The sequence below is a fragment of the Opisthocomus hoazin genome, chromosome 1 (genome assembly GCF_030867145.1).
Source record: "Opisthocomus hoazin isolate bOpiHoa1 chromosome 1, bOpiHoa1.hap1, whole genome shotgun sequence".
In the NCBI taxonomy this organism is placed as follows: Eukaryota; Metazoa; Chordata; class Aves; order Opisthocomiformes; family Opisthocomidae; genus Opisthocomus; species Opisthocomus hoazin.
In genome coordinates, this window is record NC_134414.1 from 129,353,038 (window position 1) to 129,374,092 (window position 21,055).

At 42.9% G+C, this 21,055-nt stretch overlaps 1 protein-coding gene across 2 annotated transcripts in view; it reads right to left on the bottom strand.

The window, feature by feature from the left end:
• ALCAM (activated leukocyte cell adhesion molecule) overlaps window positions 1-21,055 on the bottom strand; it is a 117,291-nt gene that overhangs the window by 15,577 nt on the left and 80,659 nt on the right. For both annotated transcript variants that reach the window (XM_075435541.1, XM_075435532.1), the window contains exons 2-8: window positions 16,907-17,007; window positions 13,901-14,120; window positions 9,836-9,900; window positions 9,318-9,405; window positions 8,285-8,467; window positions 3,268-3,395; window positions 1,441-1,570 (exon numbers count right to left, since the gene is read on the bottom strand). In XM_075435541.1, coding sequence (XP_075291656.1) covers window positions 1,441-1,570; window positions 3,268-3,395; window positions 8,285-8,467; window positions 9,318-9,405; window positions 9,836-9,900; window positions 13,901-14,120; window positions 16,907-17,007 — 915 coding nt within the window. The remainder of the gene's footprint in view (window positions 1-1,440; window positions 1,571-3,267; window positions 3,396-8,284; window positions 8,468-9,317; window positions 9,406-9,835; window positions 9,901-13,900; window positions 14,121-16,906; window positions 17,008-21,055) is intronic.

Consider the following 21,055-nt stretch of genomic DNA (forward strand, 5'->3'; position numbering starts at 1 on the left):
GCAGATACAGCTGTTTTAAGAAAAACAAATCAAAACAAACCCTAAGCAAAGCAAGGCACCAGGGTACTGGATTGTACCTATGTGTTCTGAGTAGCTGCACTAGCTGCCAACACTGGAAAGACTTCTGTAAAGAAAATACATGCTTCTCCCATGTAGCAACGCTCTTCTGACATGCAGATGAAAGAGCAAAAAAAGGAAAACTGGCTTGTTATAAATAACTTGGAGCTGAGGATGCCATTGTTTAGAGTAACTATTTATGGAAGTACAAGTAGACATGCAATCCACTTGGAGTAAAATAAAAGGGTCAGTTATACCACAGCAAGTTACCAGCAAGCAACCTCTGACATCGGGCAGCCAGCGGCAGTAGCAGAACTCTCTTCAGATCTTACAAACCCTGACTCTTGGCAAAGAGAAGGGGTGGGTAGGGAAACAGCAGATGACCTTATTAAATGCAAAATACTCATTAAATGGAATAGTGTACTTATTCATGTATAGATATATTTTGCATGCATTGTACCTCTTCCAAGAAAAAAAAAAAAAAATCAAGACCGAGTGTATGAACATGAAGTCTCTTTTTATGTAAAGTATAACTATACTCTGGAAGCCTTTAAACATCATTATCCATCACGTCCCTCTAAACCTATAAACTATTAAAGGTATTTATGCTGCTGGGAAGACCACAAACCATCAGTGCTTCTAGGGGAAACCTAGTACCATTGAACTGAGTCTCATTTCACAGCCTGTGACACCAGAGCAAAGTTTGAAAGAGTTCCTGCTCTTGTTTTCTCACAAAAAAAGATCAAAGGCAACCACTGCTTCAATGGTTCAACCAGTTCAACGGCTGCTTTTAAAGTGGTGCTGATAAAGTGTGAGTAAATACTCTAGTATCCAGCTAAAGAAACTTTACTAAGCTCTGCAGATCTCATGAATCTGGGAAAAGTGAAAAAAACCAACCTGTCCTATGTGAACATCATGAATTCCTAAGCCTCTTCTCCAGACTCCCTACATGTTAACCTCATTGAGATAAGATCAAAGGATATTAGGCTGATGTAAATTTGACTATGAAGAATGACCTTTAGTGATACCACTGCGGGCCTGCTTGTATGTTTGAGTATATTCTAAGGCACAGCTGGAGCAGAGTCATTTGCCATATACATGTTCATGAGTGAAACACCAAATACCAGAATTTTCACTGTATGTGACAGTGCAAGGGTATCATCTACTACATAAAGTTTACATAAAGTGAATCTGTATCTAAGCCAATGAACTGAGAAAGTTAAGGTTTTCAAACAGAAATATTTTGGGGGGGAGGGGAGGAGGGAGGAAATGACCTGACACTACTCACTACTTCAAACCAACCACATCTGCAGAGAGAGACCCTCCCAGAAAGTGCAAGACAGGTTTGTACCCTAACTAGAAGTGCAGAGTGCAATGACTTACAGTGCACAGTGATGGTGGTTGAGTCCATCATGCTTTTATCAGTCAGAGAGCACTTGTATTCTCCTGTTGCATTTCGCTTCACATCTGTCATTATGTAAGTATCTGAGCTTCGTATACCTTCTGCTTCTCCCTGGAGATGGAAAACAAAGCATTTATTGTATATAGGCTTGCTGAAAACCATTCATTTTTGTTGAGTTTTTTTATTATTATAAGGAATACTCCAAAATATGCACAGACACAGCATCACTGATGTGTAGTTGCCTACTAATAATGTTAAGGTTCATTTCCTGCATGATGGCATAGTTTTAGGAAACACCTACAAGTAAAATCTTACTCTTTAATTGAATGACCAATTTATTTTAAGAGGACATTAAAATACAAAATCTGAAAGTTTTGCAGAAAGAAAACAGGAAGAAAACGAAAAACTGAAACAATCTACAAGTCAGAGTGCTGTCCAGTTCCCCAGTTTCCACCTGATTCCAACTGACTGACTTAGATGAGCTTTGAAACAAGCACAGAATGAAACCCTAATTCGTATCTCTGAATCCAGAAAGAGATTTACCAGGTTTGCCATGATACCTGTAAGTCTTGCACAGAAATCACCCATTCCAGCTCCCTTTGGAGAAAGGACCGGTAGCAGGAATCACAGAAACACAGAACGGTAAGGGTTGGAAGGGACCTTAAAGATCATCTGGTTCCAACCCCCCTGCCATCAGCAGGGACACCCTCCACTACACCAGACTGCTCCAAGCCCCATCCAACCTGTCCTTGAACACTGCCAGGGAGGGGGCAGCCACAGCTTCTCTGGGCAGCCTGTTCCAGTGTTTCTGACGATAAGACAAACTGGGGTGTTCAGCTCACTCACTGTGATCATGGAGCATGGAGAGATACCACCCGCTTTTTCCCTGGCTTATAGTGAGTTCCTAGGGTGGCTCACTGAACCTAAATGGCTGTTCTGAGATAAGAGGACTCAGCTCCTGGTTTCCCTTGCTGCTCTTCAGGAACTCAAACATGCCAGGAGTCCAAACTAGATGAGGACTGTGTTCAAAGGGGGACATGCAGGTTTTTGAAATACCTGAAAGCATGCCACTGCTTTTGGGCTCTCTCGAGATCAGCTCTGCTCACTACTGCGGTAGGAACAAAAGAAGGGATATAAAATAGGAGAGAGAGAAGCAGGACACAGGAAACAGGGCTAGGAATCTCAGAATAGAAAGCCACATCTGTCTGTGGATTTCACCAATACTAAGAAGATTAATGGAACCAAAGCCTTTATTTTTCTCAATTTGCATTTTACGCATTTCACAGATTTGTCCTACACTTTCTCCTGCGCTGTTGCACTGGCTCTTTTTTGTGTTATGCCACCAAACAATTAATTAATTAATGAAAAGACATTGCACCAAGATTCATCTGTGAGAGTCCAAAAAAAGCTGAATTAATTTCCTGTACTTTCATTGCTGGATCTTTGGCTGTTATGATAACATATGAGGTGATTTTATTTAAGGTACTAAACGTCTTTTGTCAAAACTGCTTCTTATCGAAATATCTGATGTTGGGAAATGAGCCTAACAATTGTTAGTAGGTCCAAATCCCAAAAAACTTTGGGTGGGGTGGGGGGAAGGAGAGGTTCTTTCAGAATATTTTGCCAACTCGGGTGAGGCGTTCTCAGAGGGTCTGATGTAATAGCCAATGTCTATCTTCAGTTTCAGTTGCATCAAATTCCTTCCTTCATTTGTTACAAAATCACGTATACACTGACACGCAGCAATGCCTGTCGGAAGGGATGAGACAGAATATTTCACTACGCAGTGACAGCGTGGCAGGACTTACTGGAATGTAAAACAGGAACTCCTGTGGAGGAGGGTTGCCATTTCCTGAGCACTTCAGAGTGATGTTATCGCCTTCTTTAATGGTACTACTTTGTGACAGCACTTGAATAGTCACCTTCTCTGTTGGATCTATGAAAATAATGTACACATTTAATAGCTCCTGGAAAAAAACCACACTAACACTATGCATACGTTATTCATGACTAAAGAGCATGCGATTTTATCATCAAGCAGTTGAAGGTATTTGCAGGTGTAGATCTTTTTATAAAAACTGAAGTTAATCACACTTTCTGTATTTTTTCAAATGAACTAAGTGCAAAGAAGCCATATGATACAAAATTAATTTTTCTTTGCCAAAATACCTTTAACTGAAACAGCAATGATTACAACCATGTCTATGCTTAAAAGAAAAAACAAAACACCTGATCAGTATGAACAGTTTCACAGTGTGATTTCATTATGAAGGATTCATTTGTCCTCTGTGAAGCTCACTGTTTGGAGGACTGCAGCAATCAGAAGAACAACTGAAGCTCTCAACGCCTTGCATTAGTACTAGATAATAGCCTTCTTGCATTAAAAAGAAAGAAATATGAACTAAGAGACTATGTTCACCCGATTCTATATGCTGATCACTACAGGCTTTCAGAAAGATGAATTTGGTGAACATAATAGGACCCTTAACATAGTCAACAGAACTGTAAATGTAACATACTTCTGTCATGTTCAGTGAAGTTGAACTATAACTTAAATTTTATTTTGGTAATTTTTTTAAGGCAAAGACAAAGTATACTTTAATAGATGATATTCTTTCTAAGTAGAAGCCTAAATACAATTTTTCATAAACAAAGTAAAATGAACAAAATAAAAGGAAACAATATGGGCAGATAACTCTCGCTGTTTTAATTTCAATGAATAAATAAAATTCTACTAAAGATGCCAGTCTTGCATTAAGACACAGTACTGTGCACCTCACAAAACACTACAAAAAAAAAAAAAAGAAAATCAACCCAGCAGAGAGACCCTTGCCTGACAGCTGATTTTGGGTGTTTAGTGAAGCGTGTGCTCTACCGCCCTTCCGACCCTTAAGGCATTCATCATGTCTGTCTGCTACGATGGGATTTCTCAATAACAGGAGCTGCATTCTGCTATGGCCTCTCAATGACTGAGAGCCCAAACCCTGCTTCTCACTCCTCCTCCTAGGAGGGCTGGTACCGGGCTTCAGCACGCCACCTCCTCGGCTCCCTTCCCCGCCCAAACAGCCTCCAGCCCAGCACCTTCCGAGCCGCAGCACCACTCTGCCTGCTTAGGAGAGGGAAGTCCGGCGTCGTTGCTGCCATGGAGTACAACAGATGTGATGGGGCAGCTGGCCAGGAATCACAGGCACGCCCCTGGGCGGCTGCTGGGCCAAAACCCCAGTTTCAGGGGGGGTCTCGTGAGCTAGCCTGCCGCAGGAGCTTCTCTTTCCCTCTGTCAAGTTTATGTGAAGGTGACCAAATGCGAGAAAGTTATCATAAAGGATGTCTAGATATACCCTGGAATTGTTGAGGCTTTGTCTCCAGACTGAAAAGGGATGAATTATAATGAGAAAGACTTGGAGACTTTAATTTGGAACAGGTTTTCCCACGGAGATGAACAGAACTGGATTAAAAATGGACACAATTAAACAAGAATGACACTCTTGCAAACCACCAGACTTTCCTGCAGGAATATCTTACCCTTCTATCTACTGCAATCAACTAGGAGAAAATTTTTAATTTCATTCTCTAAATCGGAAAAGAAAAATAAATCTACAGAAGTAAATGGCAAACAACGAATTCCGTTGTTCTCTAAGCTGAACGTGTCATCCTTCTCAGGATGACGCAACCCGATGACTGGAAGACATAGTGTTCAATGCTGCACTGAGTGCCACTTAGCATGAGTAATGTGCTCCCCTGCTTTCACTAATAAACAAGAGCAGCCTGGTGAAGGTGTATCTTGCCTCTCAGTGGCACACATCCCGGGCTTGGCCCATCTTACCTTGTGCTTTTGTAAACCTCAGACTTTGTATCCACTTTCTGCTACAGCAATATTCTCAGAGATAGCACCAAATCGCAGTTATTTAGTAAATGAATGCTGCTGTCCCAGACTCGCCATGGCCACAACTGACATCATTCTGCATCACTTCAAGAAAAACACCAATGCTGGAAGCAGCAGAAGTATAAAATGTCTTTGAGTCTAATCTGTTATGTAAAGGCGTTTATCCATAGCAAGACAGATGCATAACAATGGGGCACAATTGGAAAGTTTGCCTGACATTCTCTTTTTACACCGATTAATGCTGAGCAGAGCCCAATACATCTGGAGTTTAGGTAATTTAGATATCTGGGACACCATCTAACTGTCCAGCTCCAGGAGTTCTCTTGTATTACTCATGTTATTTTCGGTAGCTTGCTGGCTACAGCTGCAGACCAGAGCCCACAGTGAAGTACTGATAACAACTGCTAGTATCCATTTCCATCTAGCACCCAGTTCAGCAAGAGCTAATTCACTCTTCTTCTTACCTATGTTACAGTGGCTGGCTGCTTCCAGGATGTCAACCAGCTATTAAACACTTGAGTACCAGGGACTGGACTAACCCAGAGCTAAAAAACCCAGCAAAACATTTCTTAAATCCTGACTGAACAGGTCTTTACAAAAAAAATTAATCTTGTGTAGACATAGTTCTAAGCATGCTCTCCCTGTATCTTTATGATAAACGTGTAAGTTCTAAGGAGTCTCACTAGATACCAAAATGAACAGCAGGTGGTCTTTATGATTTTTTTTTCTCGCTTTAGAGATGCAAAACATGATAGTTTTGACAGACAATCTGAAAAAAAAAGGCTGAAAGACAGACTTCCATTTCTTGGTGTTGGAGTCTGCCGTTTTTTTTATCTGCATTACATCCGACTCATAAAAAAATCACATTTATTGAGAAAGAAACCAATTAGGATCCCCGAACCAAATTAAAAACCAAAAACAAATCAGACGTGTCATTATCATCAACTAACATCAGTCAAGAAATCCATCTGTTGATGCTTTGGACGTCCATTAACAAAGAGCTTCAAAAATTCATTCTGCGTTTGAGCAGAGTAAGGAATTGAAGTTACAGCGAATGAAAATACTCAGAAAGGAAACTGGGTGACCCCATACTCTAAAGCCAAACCAAGTTGATACCTGAGTCCTCCTCAGTGCTGAAGGGGTACACCAAAGGCTGTGCCTGCCTCCCACTGCTGGCTAATTAGCAGTACGATGATCCTGCACATCTCTGGAGGAAGAACCATCTTAATTAAACTGTGTGTTACTAGACCAGGATTAAAAGAGCTAGTCTAGCAAGCATTAAATCTTTAATACGGAGTGCACGTGGTATCTGGGGCAGCGACCATTCTGCAGTGCTGTGCAGCCTCCCTTTTCCTTCACACTGGGCAGCTCTTCGCTGCAAGCGCACGCAGTACAGGCATCGCAGGCATCCGCCAGAGCCCCATCCTCAACAGGCGAAGCAGCCCACTGCACGCAGGTGGCGGGGAAGCGGGGACAGCAGAGCACCGCTCAGCGAGTAACTGGAACAAGTGCTCTCTGGTCATTACACTCCTGTGAACATCTGCATTCACAGTGGGAGTTATTCATGGTCAGGGGGCTCCACAGGTGACAGGAAAGCACCCAGCGAAATTTGGTACCCAACTTTAAAGCAAAACCAAATACTAAAAAACCCTGTAGCTTTAAAGTGATGGGATAGGTGTCTTCAGGCTTGAAATCTCTGTGTTATTTCCAAGGATAAGGGTTACTGTGCCAGAGGTTTTCTTCTCCCTTAGTTCTGTCAGTTGTCATTCTGGAGAAACAGCTGGTGAAAATAAGGCCTTAATTTACTCCAGGTGAAAACAAGGAGCAACTGCTCCAAGGTTTGATCTGATTTGACCAAGGTCAAAACTGATCTCCTACTCTGCTGCTCAACAAACCTGACCCGTGAAGGAGAAGCAACTAATCATCTAGGTACAACACAACCTGCCACTTCAAGCCTGTGGTTTTCAAGGCAATGGTGCACACCTACTAGCTGGAGGAATCCAGAGCCTTAGTCATTCTCTTTGTGTTCAGCTGGATTACAGAGTTGTCACATAATGTATATTAAGATCCAATTAGATGTCTGGACTGTATACTTAGACCCTACCATTCCCAAAACATGGACTTCTCTTTTAAAAGCTGAGGTATTACGCTAAGCACACAGAAAGGTAGTATCTGACCGGACAGCTTGTGTATCTTCTGTTCCTCTTCATTCTGCTACGACCTGCTGCCTCCTGCAGTCCTTCAGAAGCGTCATTGTACAAGACTGTGAAATGCCTCTTAACCCCCTGACCTTTCTTCACCAAATGCCCATTTTTTTTTTATTCATTGGAGAACTGTGATTTCCCTATCAGTCAGTAACACAGTCAGGGAGTTGCTACGGGACTTAGGCCAGCTAGAAGTAATTATTTACACAAATTCTATACTTAAAAGTCTACCAATATTCAAACGATACATTTTAATGTAAAAATCAGCATCTTACAACTGTAGAGAAGCTATTGCATTTCGTGCAAGGTAGTGTGCCAGCATTTGCTGTTTGGTGCTGACTCTGCAAAAATGAAAACCATCTGACTATACTAAAAACTACATTGTGTATTCATGCATATTTCAGGGGGCACAGAAAGTCACTCTAATCAATCACTCTGACTTCTGCTAAAGTTCTGAAAAGCCTATTTTTATGTAACTTTTTGTGGTTACCACTTCCCTCTTGTCAAAGCAATCTTGATATACAGTATTCTACTGTTAGAAAGAAAGAATTCTCAGGTAAATCTGAAAAGAAGTAAAAATTACACAGACAATGTACTCGGACATTCTTGCTGCAAAGCAGCTTTGAAGAAACCGTCTCGACAGACAAGTAGCAATGCCTCTGTAATGTTGTAAACCATCTTGCTTTTTCCCCCATAAGGTAGACTTTGTACAGCAACAGATGCTTTTTAATAACTTACAGTGAACATCGAAGACAACTGGTTCAGACTGTATTGTTTTCTGGCCAGATGGTCCATAGTACGTCACCACGCAAGAAAACTTGGCATTTGCATCTTGCTTTGTTGGCATGTACTGAAGAGACGATGTCATGGTGAAGAGTCCAGTTGATTTGTTCACAATCTTTTGCAAATTTATGACCACAACTGAAAAGCAAATACTGTCTCAGTGTCACAGAGGCAGAATTTGCAGCCTTCTTCCTACATTTTGTTGCCTGCTCTGTATTTGTTATCAGGCTGCAAACATGCAAGCAACATGACAAATTGCCCAAGAGACTGTACAGTTTTCCTCCAGTATTGCCACTGACATATACCAGGAATGTTTTACCAACAACATACTCCTAACATATTGTACATCTTAAATCAAATCAAAACAAAAAACTAATTGCAAACTGGTCTGGTTTTTTAAATATAAAATCTCAGCTTGCTTTGTAAGCCAGAAAGAAGGCCTCAAAAATGCTGGAAAAAAAATTTGTAGGATCACATTTGTAACTTCATTTTGTAAGCATTCTCTGTTTTATGGAAGGTAAAATATTGTGGTCTGATCAGTCTGCCAAAAATCAAAGTTATAAAGGAGAGGGGGAAAAAAGCTGTTCTTCCTTAACATCCCGGAGAGTAAACACCTGTCTACACGGTCTAAAACACAGTATCGGACAGGTGTGAAATCGAGACAGTGAATACCATGTAAGAAGTTGGGTATGAGATACAGGTTTCTACTGCCTACACAGGCGTGAGAATAACTTTGCAATAGCATTAACAAAGGCAACCCTCCGCCCCACGATATGGTTTTAAAGCTGGAACTGAAAGAGAGCAATTATTTGGCGTAGCTTGGGTGCTCTGACAGGCCTCGAAGGTTCCTTCCAGTTTCATCTTTCCATACGAGCAGTCTTCCTCAAAGGAACAATACGTTAGACTGAAGCAGAGCAAGTCTTACAAGCACCGTTCTTCACACGTGCATCCCTCTGTGGATTCAGGGACACTGGCTATTGAAACGTACCTTCTTCCACAGGCTGCAAAACTCTCCCGTTTTTGTACCACGTAACATTGCCTTCGGGATAACTATCTCGTGCGACGCACTCCCCGAGCTGCAAGACACGTAGGAATTATTCGCTGTTTTCCTCCACTATGCTTTAACACAATTCTATTTTTGCTTATGTTGCTTTGGGTAAAAATGTCTCGAAAGTTCAAACGCTTAACCCCAACTGTTTTTCTTAAACAGGACAGATCCCATCAGTGAGGCTTAGGTGCAATTTGGAAGAGGGTTCGGCGGTGGGTCTAAGATCAGGATGGCTCCTGCTTGGAGATTCAGGCAGGGCTGATACAGTAGTGGCGAGGGAACTACTCTGTGCTCAGCCTGGCTGCAGACCACGGTCTCTCCCAGGCAGGTGTGCACGCACAAACGCACGCACACGCACCCTCTCCGAGCCTCAGTCCATCACCGCGTTCCGTCTTGACAGTAAAGGGACGCCAGGCAGCCGTCAGGCGCGTAACTGTGAGGGAGAATGCTGCTCTTACCATTTGTAGCTTCTCTGTTTCTAAGAAGTCTGCTTGATGTAAGATTTCTGGTTGAGAGGGTTGTTCTAGAACATAAATAGGATAAAAGTACTAGTGAAGGGAGCACAAACAGCTGTTTGAAAAACAAAAAGTTACCAAAAGATACATAGACTTTGAGACTAAATAGAACAATCTGGCTGAGTACAGTCTTACCTACGCTTGCCAATAAAAGAAGAAAAAGTGAGATACTTCTACCTCCATATTAACAAATGGATTGAAAAGGAGAAACCATCACCTCAAAATGTGTCACGGTTTCCATAACAAATTCTATGCATTCTGACAACACATATTTTAGCCAGGCAGACTAGTTCAGCACCTGACAGCAGAGAACCTTATCTGATCTATTTGATTTATACAACACACATGCTGGAGAAGGAACTGGTGGTACAGAAACTATAGCAACAGAAAAGCAGCTTTACTGTGGATATTACTGTAGCCGAGCTGTCACGTTATAAAGAAACAAATTCAACTTAATCATTTTTCTAATGTTTATTTTTCCTAACTGGAATTGTTACATATAAGAAATTTAGATGACAGAGATAAGTGTAATTACTTTAACTGATTCTGAGTTAGTTATGACTCTTTCAAAAAAATAAACCTTTTCTTCAGTACCAGTGTGTCTTCTTGTTTACTTTTATTACGGTAGATGGACCTCTTAGCTTGCCAAAGTAGAGGATCTATCAGTGTTTCCATCATAAAAAACTACTTTCTAGAGACTACATAACTTGTCTGTTAAAATAGTTTGGCCTGAAGCCCGGAATGCAAATTTTATCTCCAGAAGAGAGTTTTCCCTCCAATTTTAAAAGAAGGGGGAAGAGTGAGGGGGAAAAAAAAATAAATCAATGTTTATACAGTCAAAGAAAGCCTCTGCACCCTAGCTATACTGCTTAAATACGCCGACACATTCTATACTTTTACAGACTGAACCACCCTTAACCATGCCAGCTTACAGAACCTTTTTTCCAGATCAAGCTCCCTATGAAAAAATGTATGTACGAAATCAGTAACACCAGCCCAAAGTGCACTTCGCACCATCTTGTCCAAAATCTCAGGACACTGACGAAGCTACTAACGTGCAGGTGCACTGCTCCTGCTGTCGCAAAGACAGCGAGCCTACACGTTTCCACAATAACCCATTTGCTCTGGGTGCGTGTGCACGCATGTGTATGCCTATGTTTGTGTGCACACAAATGCAGATATTCTGCACTTGGAAGACTACGACAGGATGGAACAAGAACAATGGCACAAAAGGGAAATGAAAGGCAGTAAAAAAAGCTATTCATTTGATGTTTTCAAGCAACTTTGCTTGTGGCAAAAAACCAAAACCAAACAAAACCCAAAGCTATACACCAAGACCATCACAATTTCTTCGAAGGGCTAACAAAGGGTTTTGTTTTTTTTTAAATATATGTGCATGTTTATTTCTCTTTTGTTCGTTTTAAAGGAAAAAGGTTAACCTATTTTCTGTAAAACCCTGTCAAGGACAAAGCATTTTCATGTCAGTCCAAGCAAATTAGGTTTTACAAGACCATTAACTGGCCTTCTGGTTCAGATTTTCAGGTCCCACAAGCAGGCATAGTTGGCTGCCTGTCACAGTCACCAGCTGATCAAACCACAAACCCCACCACCTTCCCCCACCTTGGCTGTGCTGCCTTCCATCTCTCATCCCCCCCCGGACCAGTTCAGGGAGACCTGCGCTGCGCTTTGGATGCCCCATGACGCTCCCACCGAGAGAAGGGGAGGACGCCCTGCTCAGCTCCCCTGATGCCCGTGCCGTGGTGACCAAGCTGAGATTGCCAAGGTAATTCACCACGAAAGACTTACTCGGTGTTTACTAGCTCAGCGTCTGAAGCAAGAAGACTCTTTAACCTTGGTGGCAGCAGATCCCACTTTGGTGGGTTTGTGACTTCAGCATTCTGCTTACCTCTCGGCTTAAGAGCTTGCCAGAGTACTTTGCAACTCCGTGTAGGCCCTACAACGCGGGGGGGGAAAAGAGCTCCTTGCCTGCAACAGCCAAGCATCGGTGCAGCAGGACAGCAGCTCACGGCCACTGGGCTGCTCCGCCTTGCAAACTCTGGCCATCGAATTCCAGAACAAAGATGCTGACAGGATCCATCTGGAAAGCTGGTAGAGCTTGTCTGAGCAGTCCAGCAAGCGAAACCAGCAGGTGGTAGCTGTGCAATGAGCCATTTCAGCTCGTTAGTTCTGAGTTAATCAGGTAGCACAGCTGAGGACGTGACAAGCTCCAGCGAAACCCAGCTTCGGTCACAACTTCTGAGATATATCTGACTTTCAGGTACACAAGGCTTTTGGTCTGTGAGGGTTCAGACTGCTACAGCCCAGCTCTGTGTCTGTGATTCAACAAGTTAGAAACTCCACTGGTTAAATAAATGAAGCTTGAAGGCTGCTTTTAACTCTCTCACAATTAGAGCAAGCAAGCAAGCAAGAACAAAAAATGAAATGCCAAAAACCAGACTCAAGGAAGTAAACCACAAAGGTATGTTAAAAGAACCCTACACAAAGCTGTGAACTCAAAACGAAAAACTGAAAAGGTAATTTTTTTTCTTGCAGTGCTACGTCGGCCATATTACATAGCCATTGCATCCTTTATTCTTCTCTTACTTAGTAAATAGAAGCTTTCCCTATTAGTATATTAATGCATACAATAAAACATACAAGCTGGGCTCCGTGGCTGAGTTAGCACTGTGTTAATATTTATTACAGCGCACAGTAATTCGAGCAGTTAGCATTTTGTTTCAGCATATACCAATGTCTCTTCTACATATTTACCGCTGTGTGGTAAGTAAACATGATAATTCTTTATCATTTCCTATGAAGCACTGCGTTTACTATGCATGCTCTGAGCACACTCCTCCCTGTTGTCATTAATTCAATTGTTCTTGCAGTCAAATTGGAAGTGAAACGAGGAAAGGCATTACTGTTGACTCCTCATCTAGCTTCAAACTCATTTATGCCACTGACAGACTTCTGCCTAGACACCGCCGACAACTCCCTGACACCTGCTCCCTGAGAGAAGAGCAAAGGTGCCCTTCCGAAACATGAATTCATGTTTTTCAAGCAGAAGTGTGGTCTATTTGAAACTGCCCATCCCTGCAAGCAACGCGTTCCCACAACAGAGACCTATTTAGACTGTGTAAATCTGCATCTGAGGAGCAACAAAGGCCAAAAAAGCCCTATAAAAACATGAGGCTGAGGAAGATCCCACTGCAGCCACAGGGCAGCATTTACAAACACTACCCTTAGCCTCGGCAGACCCACACCCCTAAAACGGGGTAACCGACCCCTCCGCGGGCTGAGTCGGGGTTTGGGGGATTCGGGTCTGCTCTGAAGCCCCACCAGGCAGCAGGCAGGTCTGAGCGGGCTCCCATGCAAGCTCAGAGCAGGACTGCTCCTCCAGGTTCTGTGGTTTGCACTGCTGATTGGTTTGCAGTGGTATCAAAGGCTCAGGAGCTTTGTCGTGCTCTGAAAGAGAACTGCAGACCAGTCTTCCTCCTGGCAGTTCAGCGGGGGACAAAGTAAGCATTTGGGGCTAGCGGCTCGTTTTCCAGCCTCTCGCTCTCTCCCTCACAGTTCACAGCGTCGCATGCTAGCTGCTCGGAGCTGCTTTAAACCTCTCCGCTGATCTAATCCTGCGGATCGCACACAGTTAATGCTTCCCTCCTGCAGAAAAACTCGTTCAGAGAACAAATGGAAAATAATCAGTGCTAATTTTACATTTTTCATTTCTAAGGCCAAATGACATCACATAAGTGAGTCATTATCAAAGCCTAAAATTCTCTTTGAGCCAGCACTTATCATGAATAAACTGCAAGTGCAGGCAGTCCTGTTACGTAAATGCCACCAGTAGATTACCCTTCTGAAAGCTGCAGAAATTTGCTAGTCTTAGGAATTTACTCCGCCAAACTTACTTTCTTGGCTTTAATCTTTCCCTTAAACAAAAGTTTCCATAATTTATGATTCAGATGCTGATGAATGTTAACAGTAGTAACAACTTGATTTACTTACTGAAGACTTTGACTATCGTTGGCTCTTCAGAAACATCATCTTCTGTAACTAGCATACATACAAATCTCTTTTCATCACTGATCCTTGCATTCCTGATAGATAATGTATAGTTCTCTGAGAGACTCAACCTGTCTTTGTAGTCTGGTACATCATCATACTGTACATTTTTTTTTGTTGATGACCTGAAGGCAATGAATACTGGAGATCCATTTGGCATTTCCTACAATAAAAGGATAAACACTGCTATTTTGCATAAACACTCATTTAGAAGTTCCTGAAGATCTGCAGTTGGTACAAACCCATAATTTAAGAAATCCGAAAACTACATCAGATGGCTTTTTTCCTGATTAATTTCTGCTCTACAAACAAGAAATTCAGTATAACATGAGGGCTAGTTTAAGACTGCCATGGTACACATTGAGAATATCGGCAGTAGAAATAATTTCAATCCTTTGGCTCAATCTCAGCATAGCATAGAGCCTCCTCTGATGAAGGCTGGTGGCTCTGGCACCACCTGCCTCTCTCTATATGAAAAAGTACTTAAAATGGAAGTATTCGTGAGCTAGGCTCAACAGCTTCAGTTTCCTTTTTTCATGATCGCTTTACATATTCATATCGTTTGTCTGGGATATTCAGACTTCATTCCAAATGCAGGATTTAATCAGGCATAACTGCCTATTTTATTCTAAATTAATTTTTAGGGTGTTTTTTCTCTTTGCTTTTAAAGGACCCAAGAGCTTGTGGCATGGGAATATACATACAATCAAATATTGTTATTTATGCATGTCGGGACAATCTGCAAAATATCATTTTCTAGACACCCTCCTCATATTAATCAGTATTCAGTTGCCATCTTAAGAAGGAATACAAAGCTCACAGGTTTGCACAAACCTACCGCAAAAATTTATTTTTATGAGAGACAAAGTTACCGGCTGAGTTCTGCAGGATTTGATTCCCCCGCCTTAAACACAGACACAGACACACACAGAGCTGGGACAGACACTGCCTGCTTTTAAATAAAGCGAGGTAAAAGGCTGATTCCATCTTTACGTTCAGTATTGTGCTGGGGACTGGAAGAGGTTTCCGTTCCCTTTTATCCCTTGCACCTTGCGGCACTGATGCGAGTGGCGCTCCCAGCACAATACCTCAGCTTGACGGCAGAGCCCACAAAAGCATGACGATGCTGTGACAAGAGATGAGCGGTGTCAGAGCTGGGCAGGGAGCACGAGGCAACAGCTAATGTTCAGTTTAAATTCTCTTCTTTTCTTTCTCCCTCTCCCACTTGTGACTCCTGGATTACTCTAGAAGTCTGTCACACAGGAGCGAAAGCTTTGCCTTGACTCGGTACAGGCAAGGTTGGCCATCAAGTGCAAACGAGCTTGTAGCTCCGTAAGCCCACCCAGCGCATGAGCACGGCACGAGCACGCACAGGCAGGTGCCGAAGGGAGCAACGTCAGCTCCTGCCACGGTGCAACACCTCCACGTGCCCCCGGGCTCCCACCAGGAAGCCGAATTGCTACTCCCAAGGCAGCAGAGCAGAAAACAGAGTTCCTCCTTGCAATGAAATCATCAGCCGACCGAAGAAACCTAAACCAACCCCTCCCCCACCTAAAACCAAGCACTGGGATGCTGGGAGCTGCCCTGGAGGAATGAGTATCGCTGGCACTTGGTTGTGTCGGCTGCGTCAACTGTTTCATCCCATAGCAACTAGACAGACTTTTTTGCACGTTATGCTTCGTAACCCTTTCCATTTAGAAAAAGCTGTGACATCTCCATTTGCTGCTTGGTACTTGCCCGAGATGAGCAATCCAAACACGCTGGAAAGAGAGAATGCATTTCTTTTCCTCAGAATAGCCTTGTGTCTTCATAGAGATGGACTCGTGTCTTCCCAAGAAAAGTCAGCAGACTAAAAAACACATTGCAAAGTGTAGGCACTGCATCTTCTGAACGCTTACACGAAACAGTTTCACTGTCCCTTTTGGGGAAACAACAGACTCCTGACTTCATTTCCCAAAATGCGCTTGCGGAGCAGAAACTCTTGAGTGGACGAGGGCTGCAAAAGCTGCAAACCTCCAGGTACAAAGGCAAGAGCCAGCAGGGGATTACGAAACACTCCCCAGTGCCAGACCAGTCTGCTGTAAAACAGGCTGGTGGATGCCACTAACAAAGCAAGAGAGCGAACTACATAATTTTATATCCACTGTCAAAGTAGAAATCACCTGTTCTTGCTGGTAACGTTTTGGTTTGAGCCCGAGAGGAGATTTAGATGAACTTCACAAAAGTAGGAAAACCAGTTGTCCCGAAGCCAGTCTGAAAAGCGAAAGTTTTGGCATCCTGGTGTTTTTTTCTGCATATGCTTCCAGGTTTCATTTGGCTTTGACATGCTTATTCTCCTTTCGACCTGGGCTACCGATTGCATACAGGCGAAGCGCATCCTGAGGTGTTCCTACTGCAGGCTGACCGAGACAACCAGGAGACCATCAGTGGTTTTGCTTTTGTTCTCTGTCCACCAGAAATGGCAGAGTGAAACCTCCAGCGACTCTACCAAGGTCAGCTCTGCGCTCTTCTCCGCTGTGCGTTATACACACTGAAGCATGGAACAACACTGAGCGACTGCCAGATCGGCCAAACGCAGGGACAGCGCCTTCCCAGGGACGAAGCACGCCATGCTTCGGGCAGCCCACTTCACAAGTCTTCAAATGTACAGTGATGGCTCCGTCAAGCGAGCGAGACACCACCGGGTAACAGGCCAGATCTCTCATACAGGTTGGCAGAAAACTCCCCAATAATTATTTCTCTCGAACAATGATATTAATTCCTCAAACCTTTAATCTGCACTTGGCAGAAATTATGCAGATTGGAATCTTGCAGTCTTACAAACACAGGAATAAATGTTTTGTATCCAAGGCAGAAATCCTATCAGTTGGGAGTCTTGTAATCTCACACACAAAAAATACACATCATCTTATACCAGCTCTAATGAATGTAAAGATAAGATATACTTACATATTTCCATTTCCCAAACATAAGACCATCTGGTACTTCTAGACGACAAGGCATAGTAATAGTATCTCCATATACTGCATTTACTGTGTACAATCCCAGAGCTAGAGGAGAAACAGAGAGTTAACAATTTTAAGTATTTTCTTGAATTCCCATCTGCTAGCTAATGTTTGGTTCATAGCTATTACAAAAGCAAAGCCACCTCCTTTGCAAATGGTTATCTTCCAGCATGTAGGATTTATCCCCAAACCTCTAACAAAACAGGATTCCTGCCACTAAATTTGTTTGCTTAAACATCAGGACCCTTTCACATCCATGTCTCCTGCTGGTGTCAGTGGGAGCCAAGTGGACTTCCAAACAGGACTGCACCCACTCAGCTGGATGAACATCTAAACTACAACCAGTATCCACAGCTACTGTCTCAAACCTAAAATTTGAAAAGGAAAACCTCTAAACCTTTATTTTCTTCATTTCAGAAGTCAGCCACTTCTGCCTGGAAAGGTTATGCTGCACCACTATCTTGTGAGTAGGCCAGCAGACAAGCGATATTCTGACAGCTGCACTACATTAAAAACTTAGAAAGGAAAAAAGAAAATAGAATGTTATTTAAATGCTGAGCTCCCTTAAACCTGGCAAACAAACTTGCCTGCACATTTAGATTTTGGAATATGAAATTAAATGGTCCTATGAATTATTTAAGGATAGCTTTTTTGGAAACCTCAGCACAACGCTATTGTGCTAATGCATACAAATGTACAGAGTAAAACTGACCCACTTATTTGCATTGTCCAAAACATGTGAACTGAACAAAAACAACAGACCCTAAAGTGATGAAATTGTAAAATTCAAGGAAGCCTAAAGGGGAGGGCATTACAGCTTGGTGCAACTATGACGCAGCTTTGCTCCGCTCCTGTTTTCTGTAGCTGTCCCTGCCCTCAGCGATGCTCGCCACCCCTTACACTGGAGAGCCGTTCTGCCTCCGCCACTCACCCGGCATCCTGGGCCAGCACGCTGCCTGCCTGCTCCCACCCACACGGCTGGGGCTTTGTCAGGGTCTTCTGCCCAGAGACCCGGGATCTCCCCCTCTGCCTCCCTTCATTTGCAACTGGAGCTGCAAAACCAAGGGCGTGATGCCAAAGAAAACTTCTTTAAGAGAGGGCAGGAGGATGCTGGTGGTGTAGCCAGGGCTGCAGAAACACCCAGTCCTTCTAGAGACATTCATTTTTGCAGAGATTCAGCCCTTCTTTCCAGGGCTGGAAAAATCAAACCAGTTGCCATGTGCCTGCAAGACCTGAGCCACAGACCCCTTATCTTTTCCCAAGTCCTGAGGCAGCTGCTGAGATGACCTGACAATTCCACAGAGTGCGTATGTGCGCTCTATAGGGAGGTTTTCCCAAGGGATTTTTTTTTTCTTTGAACAAAATCATGGCTTTTCAAAGAGCCAAACACTGAATTCCTTGCCTACAATTTAAATTAGAAAGACTCCGGAAGCATTTTCCTTGGGTGAGGACTTCAGTGTTCACTGTTGGCACCAGCTTGCAGTTATCATTCACATCACAGTGACAAATGAGGCAGTGGTTTGTGCCTTGTGGTACTGCGCAAAGAAACAGCCTTCCAAAATCCTTCTTTAGAGACGCTTACGACCTGGATGGCATCACACGGTAGGGCAGCGCAGCAGGCAAGCAGGCTGGAGCTCGATGGGCTACAGGAACGCAGGAAGTAACTGGCACCACTGCCCGCATGCATCTTCAACTTTCTTTCCTTCACACCGCTCCTTTTCAACTGAACAACCGCCAATCTTCTTCGGACTCTGTTACATAATTCGTCACAAACGTACTTTAGGCTCATCATTCATACTATAACGCACATATTCACACACATTATTCATGCTCTAATCTGCTACACGGTTGACGACGACCAGCTGTTCTCTGGATGACACTAGCAGTCGGTCCACTAGATGGGGCTGAGCAAGTGCGATCTTTAAAAATGAAACAAATTTCTTTTGAAGAAATCAGCTACCTTCAATTTTATGGAAATGGGACCGATGTTTTACAAAACCAAACTATAAATGGAAGTAAAATTCAAAGCTGGAACAAATTATTCCCTTGGCCTTCTCTTGCACTCATCCTCATTCTGATCTCCAGGAGGGTGACAACACAACTTTAGCTTTGCAAGTCGAATCCCGATCTTCATTTCTGCTAGAGCTAGAAAAAACAGTCCTTCCGATTCCTCTCTCCCATGGGTGCAAAATTACAAAAGACTTGCAAATATATATTCAGTTAGTAAGCTGGTTAGTACCAGTTCAAATTCCAGTCAAATGTCATTTCGTAATTTTAAAGTCTGTGACCATATTTTGCATCACATGGAAAACCAGAAACTGCTCCTCCTGATAGGAGATATCCCCTATTATCAGGGCAAAACAAAATGACCCTGTGGAATCTGTAATGCTGGTCTTGCCTAGACAACCATTTAACCCCTGGAAGTTGCTAAGTTAACAAGTGTACACTACCAAAGACTTGACAAACAGCCTCACCAGCGTGAATGAAACTGTTTCTGGAAAGAATTTACATTTATGGCATTCGGAGCAAGTAACTGACCAACGGGCTGATAAAGACTGGCCTCTGATTTTTGAAGAACTCTTTCACCCAAAAGGCATTCCATAAGATGGACACTCCCTCCCAAAAAAAATCCTGTCTTGCCGTAAATTCTGCCTAAACTAAGATCATACAGTTTTCTAGGAATTTGTTAACACAGAACCAGAAAGACACAGGTTTCACTTTAAATACAGAGAAATGGTCCTTACAAGAAGATGAAGAGGTCCTGATGTAAAATTTTCTCTTCCCACTTCTGTAGCAACAAATCTAGGACATTTAAGGAGCGCAAACTAGCTGAATAACTGCCAACTTGCACTGCAGGAACTGCAGTAATCTCTGCAAAACCACTTTGCAAACCTATACATTTAAGAAACAAACAAACAAACCAACCACCTCAGCAAATTTGGAAATTCCTCTCTCTTGCTATTAGATATATTTGCAAAATGGTGGGCTGAAGAAGAAAACAGAAGAAAAGGATTGCTTAGCTATTTGACAGTGCTTATCATCAACCACCATTTTCTGAGAGCCATTTGGATAGTATCTATCTCATTGTAAGAAAGAGAAAATGAAAGCAGGATCTAAAAATACATAACAAACTGTTCCGTGCCCTAACATCACACAGTGCCAACGTCCAGGCCCTCACATCTCATTAGCTGCAGGAAGGTGCAAAGGCAACTGTAGGCAATAATACCGCAAGAAGGCACTGGATATCGTGCCCTGCGTTGCTGTATTTCTGATTCACCTCTCTGTAGCTAATTAGGAGCTCAGCCAGCAACCCTGCATGATTTAAAACTGAGCCAGTGCTGTTAATAACACTAATTCAGAGGCAGGATCTCATCCCCCATATGCTAGGAGAAGCTCGGCTTGAACTAGCTATGAATTGTAGCTATGTACCAGGTGAATCCAGCTCACTTTCCTTTGACGTCTTTACCACAGGTTTGAGCAGGCTGAGGTTTAACCCATTTCCCCCTCTTTGACCCCATGCTGAAGAAACTCCACTTTGAGCCAGATTAAACCTTTCCACATTGGTTCAGACACGGGAAGAAACCACCAGCATCAGGAGGTATCATGACTCAAAGATCCCAGTGGGACCCTGCTAAACTGAGATGGCGTTTGCTGTTGATGCTATTAATTACAGTACTTTCCACATCCCCATGGAAGTGCTAACTGGCATACGTCTTTGTCCCCCTCTCTGTGTGTTGCAGGGGAAGAACCAAACAATACCCACGTATTTGAGTGACAAAACAAAACATCTGGCTACTTGATCAGAGGCTTAAAGGCAGAGGAGGTGCTGTTATTTTAGATCCTCGGCAAGAGTGTATGATGAAGGTCATAATTTAGATGAACTATTATATTTAAATCAACTAGGTCACATAAAGGGAACAGACAGAAGGTGAACATCCAAAAATTCAGGAGCTGGTATTTCTCCAAGGAAATAACAAAAGCTGTAGGAGGCATGTGGAAAGCAGCCATGTTTTCCCACCTCTGCCCTCCATTTGAAATATTGAATATTCTTCCTGCTGCAAACACCTTTAAGGGCTTAAGAATAACATTTTTG